The sequence below is a fragment of the Triticum dicoccoides genome, chromosome 7A (assembly GCF_002162155.2).
Source record: "Triticum dicoccoides isolate Atlit2015 ecotype Zavitan chromosome 7A, WEW_v2.0, whole genome shotgun sequence".
In the NCBI taxonomy this organism is placed as follows: Eukaryota; Viridiplantae; Streptophyta; class Magnoliopsida; order Poales; family Poaceae; genus Triticum; species Triticum dicoccoides.
In genome coordinates, this window is record NC_041392.1 from 115,402,127 (window position 1) to 115,412,932 (window position 10,806).

At 46.3% G+C, this 10,806-nt stretch overlaps 1 protein-coding gene and 1 non-coding gene across 2 annotated transcripts; one reads left to right on the top strand and one right to left on the bottom strand.

Annotated features, from left to right (window-relative positions):
* Positions 1–1,016: 1,016 nt before the first annotated feature.
* Positions 1,017–1,089, bottom strand: TRNAK-UUU. Its single transcript has one exon. It is a non-coding gene; the product is annotated as a tRNA-Lys (tRNA).
* A 495-nt stretch (positions 1,090–1,584) lies between these two features.
* Positions 1,585–7,614, top strand: LOC119330455 (DNA-dependent metalloprotease WSS1-like). Its single transcript, XM_037603563.1, has 5 exons — positions 1,585–1,897; positions 2,014–2,209; positions 2,742–3,272; positions 6,369–6,582; positions 7,206–7,614. Exons 1-4 carry the CDS (start codon positions 1,740–1,742, stop codon positions 6,555–6,557), a joined length of 1,074 nt encoding a protein of 357 aa, XP_037459460.1. The 5' UTR covers positions 1,585–1,739; the 3' UTR covers positions 6,558–6,582; positions 7,206–7,614.
* The last annotated feature ends 3,192 nt before the right edge of the window (positions 7,615–10,806 follow it).

Sequence of the window (10,806 nt, forward strand, 5' to 3'; positions counted from 1 at the left end):
CGTGGAAGATCATGAGTTTAAATGAGTCTGGGTGGGGGCCGCCATGTTGGAAAAAATAGATCAAGGAGCAATCAAATAAAATAGTCAAACTTTATTTTAGTAGGTCTTTGCATGCTTGCCGAGATGTAAAAGGCAAGTTAGTTTAAATCTAGAAAGAGTCCAGCCTTTAGGAGGTACATGTGCGTGCCTCTTCCAAGTTATTTCTATAAATAGCTAGGTCCGGTCCATGTAAAAGCAGGTTATTTTTTATATGAAATAGACACAATGTGTTTTTCAGGGTAGACACACCCGTATCAAGTTTTGGAGGGATCTTCAGAAAACCTCTGTTTTGCGATTTCTCTTCGTGGAAATTGTTTTGCGCGTGAGTACCTTCGTCGAGATTGGTTTTCTCGTGCTGGGCCGCAAGGTTCAAACCCTCTACTTCGTGTACATCGCGTGCACGGGCGAGAGGTTGCTACTGCGGGTGGTGGAGTGTCGTGAAAGATCGGGCCCCAACAACGGATCGGGTCTCACCTTGAGCTTCGGTCTACATCACTCCATGTCAATAGGACAAGGTGGAGGAATAGCACCTGGACCACTGTGCGGTCTAGAACCATCATAGGAGAAGGCCGCCGAAGAACCACAACCGAGGAAACACAACCTGGTGTTGCCGTCGGCAACATGGAGTTATCTGGACGGGATTTTTTCGGCAGTGACAAAAGTGGAGGGGCGGTGGAGCGACGAGCAACGATGGCTAGGGTTTCCTGTGCCACCATTGGGAGGAGAGCGACACAGGTCCACTATACATACATTGTTCTAGTTTTACAACATTTGAATGGCATATTGTCCAGACGGGAAGAAACTATTATTCCAACATTTGGGTACACAAAACTGGTTTTGTGAGCTACTTTGCGATATCATCCACCTTCAAACATGGCTACCCTTGCTTGACGATTGATTCCAAAAATGAAAAAAAAAATGGTTGCCTGACGATTCCAACCAATAATATATAAAATTACCAAAGCAAAAAAAGAAGACGCCGTCCGTGGGATTCGAACCCACGACCACACGGTTAAAAGCCGTGCGCTCTACCAACTGAGCTAGGACGGCTCGTTGCATATTAACCTTCAATAACGTATATGTACGTGATGTCTTCTTTTCAAAATGTATGGTGCAATTTTTTGCGAGGCCGTTTTTCAGCAACTTGGGAACACCGCACATTTTTGGGGCCTACTAAATCACAGAGCTCACTCGCAAATCAAAAGCACCCGCAACTATATGTTTGTTCTGTTGCGTTGTCTCTAGAACATCCATGTCAACAAGCCACGTAGAGGAAAACAAGAGAGAGACGATCCATTTGCCGATATGCTGCCACGAAGTACACACTCCTCTCATGTCACCAAAAGCTTGCAAAAGGCTTCGGATAACGAAGTGAAAGACGATCCAGATCACAATTCCAGTAAAACACGAATCTCAGTACGCTCTTCTGCGGCGCAGAGTTTCAGACGAATCGAGCCGTTCAAAACGAGAAGAAAAAAAGAGAGAGAAGGGGAGAGGGTTTGCTTGCCATTTTCTGAAAATCCTCCCCAAATCCCCTGGACGCATCCGCCGACGGGGAATCGACCCCCCGCAGGCGCGCCCGCCTCCCTCCCACAGCCCACAGGCATAAACGCCCGCCTCCCCTCGTCTCCCGCCCGCCTCGCCCGCCGCCAACCCCCCAATCGCTTTCAAATCGCGCGGCCGCCCGATCGGCGGCGGCGATGGAGGTGGGCGACCTGCACAAGGTGTGGGAGATCCGGGCGCTCAAGCGGAAGCCCGAGGAGCCCGCCGCGCGCGCGCTCCTCGACCGCGTCGCCAAGCAGGTCCAGCCCATCATGCGCCGCCGCAAGTGGCGCGTCAAGGTCCTCTCCGAGTTCTCGTAAGCAGCAAACCCTAACCCTAGCCTCTGTATCCCTCGTTCCCCACATCGGCTTCTCCGTCGACCGATAGATACCGTGTGCCGGGGTGACCCGTTTTTATTTGGGGATTAATTAGGCCGAAGAACCCGAGGCTGCTGGGGCTCAACGTCAACCGGGGCGCCGAGGTGAAGCTGCGGCTCCGGCGCGACGGCCGCGACCTCGACTTCATCCCCTACGAGGAGGTGCTCGACACCATGCTCCACGAGCTCGCGCACAACGCGCGCGGGCCCCACGACGCGCAGTTCTACAAGCTCTGGGACGAACTCCGCAAGGTCCGTTTGCTGACGTTTCTGCTCTTGTGTTGGTGCTTCAAATGTCTACGATTCCACCTGTATAGCGGTTCACTAGTGTCAGTGTATGTATATATCCGGTTGCTTGGAATCTGTTGATTGTGTGCACTAGGCTATAAGAATGCAGATGTTGTGCATATTCCCTTGCAACCTAGCTAGCCCGTTAACTGAAACTTGGTTCAGTTGATTTTGGGGTTAACGGCATTTAACCTGAAATTTTCGTCGGATGCTGTCGTCATTAACAATGTGCAGACGGAACTGATCTTGTTTACTAAGTTTTGGCTTATCATTATGTGAACGAGTCCTAGCAGAAGCATGTAAGTTAGTAGCCCCTCTATTTATTTGCTAGAAACATCACAATTTTTATATCTGCTTACCTGACCATAACAATTGCTCAAATGGAAGTGATTACATCAATATTTGGATTTCAGAATTATCCGTGTGCTTGTACATAGGATTTCGCCGAATCAAACGCTAGATGCTTATATGTTGCTTATGCATAATGATGATTCAGGAGTGTGAAGAACTTGTTGCAAAGGGTATCACGGGGCCAGGACAAGGGTTTGATGGTACAGGCAGGCGATTAGGTGGATTTTCAATACATCCACCACCACCATCTCTCCGACAAGCTACACTAACTGCAGCACAGAAACGGGCAAGGAATGGGGCTCTATTGCCGTCCGGCCCAAGAAAGTTGGGTGGAAATAATGCTATCATGAGTGCTCTTAGTCCAGTACAAGCTGCTGCCATGGCTGCTGAAAGGAGGATGCAGGATGACTTGTGGTGCGGATCACATAATGATTCTGGTATCGATGATTCAGAAGATGTTGTTATTCTTGAGCAACCACCTAACTTGACAACAAGGGATGGAAAAAACACAAAGCGTGCAAAAAACACAAGGTGTGATTCTTCTAGTAGTTCTGCAGAACCCAGCACTTCATCTGTATCTCAAGTTCCAGCACGAGCTGATTCCTCTTCTGGTAGAACGACTGATGCGGACTTTAGTTCTATGTGGGAGTGTAGTGCTTGCACTCTTCTTAATCAGGTAAATTGATCAGCCACTTTATTTTTCAACACTGCACTGAAGTTCCTATTACAGAAAACATTCATGCCCTTTCACATACAAAACCTGATGTCCACATACACTTGGTGGCCAGCTCTTCAGCTAGGCACAAATTCTCTTTTATACTCGGTGCTGGTTCTAGCTGGTTCCATTATGATCTATTAGCAGTCTTTGAAGTGCACTGAACGTAGTGGGTATGTAAATGGTTCGCACTAATAGTGAGTCCATATCAAAGTGGTACTTCCAGAGCAGATTAGACTTATCCAAACTTAAGATGAAATCTAGTTTTCATAATTTATGAACTTGGAACGCCCTAGGATAAATTGAACTATTGATTTGATTTTCTATGTCTGTGACGTACATTTGTTTGCCCACCTTTCTATCTCATCCTTACCTACCTTTGGATCTGTGGTGACAGTAGTTCGCTTTACAAATGGACTCCTTATGATATTCTGAAGCCACATTTGCAACTTGCATTTTGATGCATATGTAGTTACTCTTTTGGACTTGTGGTGACAGTAGTTCGCTTTACAAATGGACTCCTTATGATATTCTGAAGCCACATTTGCAACTTGCATTTTGATGCGTATCAAGTTACTCTTTTAGACACTGGCAACATGTAACTAATAATTAACCTGCATCAACAGTGTATATTTAACTCCCTTCACTATTATGATAAAAAAACATTAATAATATAATATATTGTAATACAAAGTATTATGATAAAAAACATTAATAATATAATATATTGTAATACAAAGTGATATGACTTATTTGTATCGATGTATTGTTATAAGTATGTTAAGTTCATTTACACAAATGATATAAGTCATACCGGAAATCCGTTTCGGCTCCCGGGAGCATCTGGACCACATGTGTGTCATGATTCACACAGACTAGTATTCACTTCTGTATTTCGTTTTAATAGTACAGGGCCTGGCCCACCAATCAGTTGTACGGCAGCGAATCTCCCGTGTAACGCCGCTCCAGTACAGATGGAGGAGGACGGATCTGTCCTAACAGAGCGCCACAACTGGACCACCGGATTGTAAACGGCAGCCATCAAAGCTAGATATTTACAAGCCAAGCCAGCCACCACCATCCCCTTCCTCTGCACGATTAAGTTCATCCACCAGTAGCACCCATTCCTCCTCCCTCTCCACATAGTTCTAGCCCATCCTTCCCCACTTGAAGGTTCTCGAAACACAGGGATTCACTATGTTCTAGATTGTCCATCCCAGGTGCAAATGGAACATAATTAGATGTCATGGGTTTTATCACACTTCATTGCATAAACTTTAAGGGGAAACAAAACGCTCTCAGCTGCAATTCCCCTGTAGTGGAAGCATTACTCCAGCCGCCACTTTGCTAGAGAACCTTCACTTCCACCCAAAATGATACACTTCAACATAAACCCTCTGGCATCTAAGTCTCCTCTTCGTCTTCTTCTTCGTCCTTCATGAAGTGTGGCAGAACTGTCCTGTTCTCCTGCATCATCAACAAGCTGGTACACAAGCGACTTCGCCAAGTATGTAATCTGGCTCTGTCACACACAATAACACATATTTGGCCAGCCCCAACCTATGGATCTAGAAATGAATTTTTCAAATGACACGGTCGCTTAGTGCAAATGAAACTTACATCCGACAGACTCTGAACTTTCTCCCTCGTGTATTCTCTAAGATAGTGCATCCCATAGATCCAGCTCTCTTCCCTGGTCAAGCATGGCAAAAAAAAGTCTCGTCTCTAATAACATAAGTCGTATATTGTTACCCCAGTCAACCACAACTAACCAATTTTGCCTAGTTTTTGCAAAATATCAGATAATTTCCACTTTTTTATCACTCAATCAGTTGCAGACATGAAAAAAATAGATTGCAGAATTACACGCGGTACTCATCGGAAGAGAATTCAACGAATTATTGTTACCTTGTCCAACCTGGGGCTTGTCGATCCATTTTGCCCGTAGAATGAGCTGAGGTTGCATCTCCACTCTGTGCTTGGTCTGCAATGACAGAATCCATGGCTGGGTGCTTGTTCATCTGGGCGTCCCCTTTCTCAGCCACATCCGTGTTATCTCCTTCGCTCTTACTGAAATCAGAAGCTGTTCCCCAACCGGCATCAACACTTATTTGCTCACCGTAAGCAGCACCACTAAGCTGGACGAGACCATGACCACTGCTGAATCCCCCAACACCACTCAGCCGTGCATCATCCATCCCCATCCTAGACCCTCTGCCGGAATGCCCTATTGACTGATCTCCATCTCACACCATTTCCACTAAAATTGTAGCGCTGCACGCCTCGTCCGAGTAAATCGGTAAACTGTGGGTGGATTTCATCCAGAAATCAGATCCCCAACTGCATCTAAATATTTAACAACCACGGGATTTGGAGGATAAGGCTATATTTACCTGTCGACTGCAGTTACTGGGAATTCCGTCGCCATGCCCGAGCCGTCGCGGTGATCTATGCCCAGTTGGCGGCACCCCCCCTACGGCTTCAAAGACGCACCTCTCCGGCGACGCCGCAGAGCTCTGCCGTGGCTTACTCAGAGCAATAGCGCTCCCTCTGCTGAGAAAATCTTGGCAGTAGAACTAACCCCCACCACGCGCCCAACATTTTCTTTTTTCACCTTTCATGTGGGCCAGACAAACGGCTGACTCCGTCCAAAGATAACACCTGTACCACGTGTCCAGAGTACAGGTGCGTCAAGACGCGTTAGCAGGCCAACGTCCGTCCTCCCTGGCGCTAGCTGCCTCTCGTACGTACACAGTGCGGCGCCAGTGTATACTTCGTCTAATATTCCTGTATTCGCATGACAGTGATGTGCGGCACAGATCTCTACACATATCTGGGCGGCTGTGATTCCGGGTTCAACTGGACCTGGGTGCCAAAACGGCCCGAAGTGATACTCCTTTTCTTGTTTTTGCACATTATGCTGTTAATATGATCTGTAATATCTTTTTCAAAGACATCTGTAATCTGTTCTTTTTTCATTGAAAAAGAAGTGCAGTGGCTGGCCTACTGTACTTCTATTACTGCTGCTCCCCGTTCTCTAACACATTTCATCTGCAGCCTCTGGCACCAATTTGTGAAGTTTGTGGGACAGCGAAACCTAAAATTGCAAAAGCCAAGTACGCATCTTGGTCCTGTAAGTTCTGCACTCTGGAGAACTGCACTAAGCTTGATAAATGTTCGGCATGCGATCAATGGAGGTACTCATATGGACCACCTGTAGCCACATATGGTCCAAGCTACGATTGACTTACATTGAAGGCTCCAAGAATACGTAAGTGGAGTTTATTACTGTCACAGGCATTCAGTGTTCTACAAATTTTCCGCTCTCTTCTGACAGAGCGATGTTACTCCTGTATTAACAATTCAACTCACCCAAAAATGGCTTCTTTACAGAGATAACTGCACAATACTACAATCACCAGATAATTGCATCAGTACGATAGTATGCCCAAGCACTAATATTCCAGCCGTGTTTTATTTTGCTTCTAACCTGAAATGCTTTTGTTTTCGGCCTCTCAGGAACTACTCCTATGCGAGAGGTGCATAGAGTTGTTTCTTGATAGAGCTAAACCACTTGTTTGTGCATTCTTACTAAGCAGTTTAATTCAATAGATAGCAAGTTCGTCATGGAAGGTGGACTTATGTACGTACTCATACCCAAAGCTGTAGACAACCCTTTTTTTTGTTGCATAAAATGGTTAACCTCGGAAATCCTACACTTGTGAAGTGGCAGGGCGATAGCAAGGGCGAGCCAAGTTACTATTACTGGATTAGGCCTAGGGTGTATAACATAAGCATAACTTGATGAATTTGCCTGACATGTTTTATTATTTCTGTCTGTCTCTCGGTAGTTGACCTGTGACAGCGATCTTCTCTTCATGTGGTTTTCCGCAGGTTTACAATTTTGGGGGAGGCGGCTGCTGCAATGTTTAAAATTGCCTCACCAGCAGCGGTTGCCTCTGCAGCCACCTACCAAGTACCACTGCATGCCAACTCAAACCCGTGGAGTCGCAGGAAGATTTAGCATCCAGATCTGGGCACCTGTCGGCCTGCCAATGGCTCCCAATTCCTCTCTGGGAGCACTGAATCCTGTATGCCTTGGTGACTTCCGCGCGTGGTTGCTGATTTAAAGAACGTGGTCGGTCTTGTCATCTTGTGCAAGGATGCCTACATGTTTGCAAATTGCAGCAGTTGCTATCACTGCCTTGTTCGTCTCATATACAGTAGTGGCTCACCTTTGCTATCATTGCTGTAGCTTTTGCGCGCCCGTGGTAGGAGTAGGAGAATCGTAGAGGTTCACCTTTGCTGGGTGAAGGTCACTGTCACCTGTGTTCATATACAGTAGCTGAGCACGTCGATAGAGTAAATCTCTTTCTCTTTTCGCCGCAACGTGTTAGAAGCGTGGTAGGAACTGGAGAGCGAGGCCAACGGGCAAAGGAACCTAGGACGTGACGAGAAGCCCACACTCCTTTTATCACACGTTCTGGGAATCTCGGTACGCTTTGGCTGCTTTGTCTATCATGGGTAGAGAGTCAAGCGGCGGCTTAGTTCACTGACACGTAAATTTTCCATACCTTTTTCTTCGCTCTATCATGCGCTTTTTTCTTTGTTTGGCGGCAGATTGCAATTACCCGAGCACGTGCTGTGAAAGCGGGGCATCTTTTCTTTTTTCTGGTGCACGAATGGCCCGGTGCATCTGGTGAATCAGACCCGTGTGATGCTGCCCAGGCACTTGGCACGCGTTTTGCCACATTGCCCACACATCTTTTCCCCCTTAGCAAGGCACTGGTAAAGTTTTAACTCGTTGACAAATGGTTTACTTGAACGCCGCAACTAAATCAGTCATGTGCGTAGCTTAAACAGCTTAATTAGGCGACCTGTAGAATCAACATCATCCAATAAACCAAGGCAACAAACGTGTTGAGATTCATGCGAGCTACTCCACATCCGTGGTCCTTCAGTTACTCCACAAGCTCCTAAAATGGCAATTTCGGACGGGACCCAACTCTAGTTTGTGTTGTGTTCCACTTAGGTCAAAATGATGAATTATACACGTGTACATGGATGGTGGTCAAGTTCGCAGTTTCACGCCCACTAGGGTTTGGATTTTGTGTGTGTTTAGGTCCTTGGTCCCATTGAATTAAATACCTAGGTCATTCGCAAAAATAAAATAAAATTAAACACCTAGGTATTTCCATCTCTCAGGGCATGTACAATTGGAGTGGACAAATTTGGCCCCTCAAACGTCCGCGGACACGCCCAGTCAGCTTCTGAGTGTGTTTGTTTTGACTTTATATTTGTCCATCCACATAACCACGTCCCTCACTTCTTTCCCTATACGTTCGGTCACACGCATGTGATTTGTGGAGAGGGAGAGAGAGAGAAAGAAAATAAATACTCCATGGTGGGGAAATCCTATGTGGCAGACACATGACCACTGATTGAACATGCACATGCTACTCATCTCATCTCGAGTAAAATGCATCATAAGTCCTAAAACTATTAAAGGTGTGTCAGTTTAGTCCTATAACTTTGAAACTGCAGTTTTATGTTTTGAAACTGTAGTTTTATGTCCTAAACTATTGAAGGTGTGTCTTTTTCTTTTGCGAAAACTATTGAAGGTGTGTCAGTAGTCAAACTGCAGTTTTAGCTCCTAAAACTATTGAAGGTGTGTCATTTTAGTCCTATAACTTTGAAACTGCAGTTTTGAGTCCCAAAACTATGTAAGTTTGTTCATATTAGGTCCTAAACTTGCATGGCATGCATTGACCCATCGACGTGTTGCTTGGAGATGCTTGGAGTGTTGCCATGTGGACCCAATGGACCCACCACGTTAACTTATGAAAGGTAAATATGCAAGAAAACCCGTAGAGCTTTGTCACACCTTCTTCTCCCACGCACAGAATGCTTAGAGTCAGAGGCAACAATGTGGAGCGTGGCATGATGGCTTGAGCTCCAGCGAGAAGAGTAGGCCGGCCATCTCAGCCTCATCCCACATTAGCTCCCAATTGGCTTGGGCTCTCCCTGGTGGCCGCACCAAGGAAGAGGAATGTCGTCCTCCATGCTGACTGGCTCGGGGTCTCCACGTCGGCTGCGCCAAACCTCTCAGCGAGGTTGCCCTACAATTCATGGTCTCAAGGGGAGAAAACCCCTTCATCTAGGCGGACACCCATGCCTACTCAGGGAGCAACTTCTACATAGGTGGTGGGTGTGTAGGTTGCAACACACATTGCGACATGGAAAGCGTATGGACCATTTTGAGGGAAGTAAACACATAAAGGGCTCATTTAAAAAAATGCACCATAGATGCTGTGTTGGAAATATGCCCTAGAGGCAATAATAAATTAGTTATTATTATTATTATATTTCATTGTTCATGATAATCGTTTATTATTCATGCTAGAATTGTATTGATACAAAACTCAGATACATGTGTGGATACATAGACAACACCATGTCCCTAGTAAGCCTCTAGTTGACTAGCTCGTTGATCAATAAGATGGTTACAGTTTCCTGACCATGGACATTGGATGTCGTTGATAACGGGATCACATCATTAGGAGAATGATGTGATGGACAAGACCCAATCCTAAGCCTAGCACAAGATCGTGTACTTCGTATGCTAAAGCTTTTCTAATGTCAAGTATCATTTCCTTAGACCATGAGATTGTGCAACTCCCGGATACCGTAGGAGTGCTTTGGGTGTGCCAAACGTCACAACGTAACTGGGTGGCTATAAAGGTTCACTACAGGTATCTCCGAAAGTGTCTGTTGGGTTGGCATAAATTGAGACTGGGATTTGTCACTCCGTGTAAACGGAGAGGTATCTCTGGGCCCACTCGGTAGGACATCATCATAATGTGCACAATGTGACCAAGGAGTTGATCACGGAATGATGTGTTACGAAACGAGTAAAGAGACTTGCCGGTAACGAAATTGAACAAGGTATCGGGATACTGATGATCGAATCTCGGGCAAGTATCGTACCGATGGACAAAGGGAATTGTATACGGGATTGATTGAATTCTTGACATCGTGGTTCATCTGATGAGATCATCGTGGAGCATGTGGGAGCCAACATGGGTATCCACATCCCGCTATTGGTTATTGACCGGAGAGTTGTATCGGCCATGTCTGCATGACTCCCGAGCCCGTAGGGTCTACACACTTAAGGTTCGATGATGCTAGGGTTATAGGGAATAGATATACGTGGTTACCGAATGTTGTTTGGAGTCCTGGATGAGATCCCGGACGTCACGAGGAGTTTCGAAATGGTCCGGAGGTAAAGATTTATATATGGGAAGTCATCATACGGTCACCGAATAATTCGGGGGGTTACCGGTATTGTACCGGGACCACTGGAGGGGTTCCGGGGGTCCACCGGGAGGGTCCACCTGCCCCAGAGGGCCCTATGGGTTGTGTGTGGAGAGGGACCAGCCCCTTAGTGGGCTGGGCGCCTCCCCCCCTAGGGCCCATGCGCCTAGGGTTTGGGGGA

What these genes read in the sequence shown, in the direction of transcription:
- LOC119330455 (XM_037603563.1), top strand. Translation starts at nt 1,740, where the DNA reads ATGGAGGTGGGCGACCTGCACAAGGTGTGGGAGATCCGGGCGCTCAAG. An exon ending in AAGGTCCTCTCCGAGTTCTC is followed by an intron (nt 1,898 to 2,013) that starts GTAAGCAGCAAA and finishes GGGATTAATTAG; the next exon opens with GCCGAAGAACCCGAGGCTGC. An exon ending in TCTGGGACGAACTCCGCAAG is followed by an intron (nt 2,210 to 2,741) that starts GTCCGTTTGCTG and finishes ATGATGATTCAG; the next exon opens with GAGTGTGAAGAACTTGTTGC.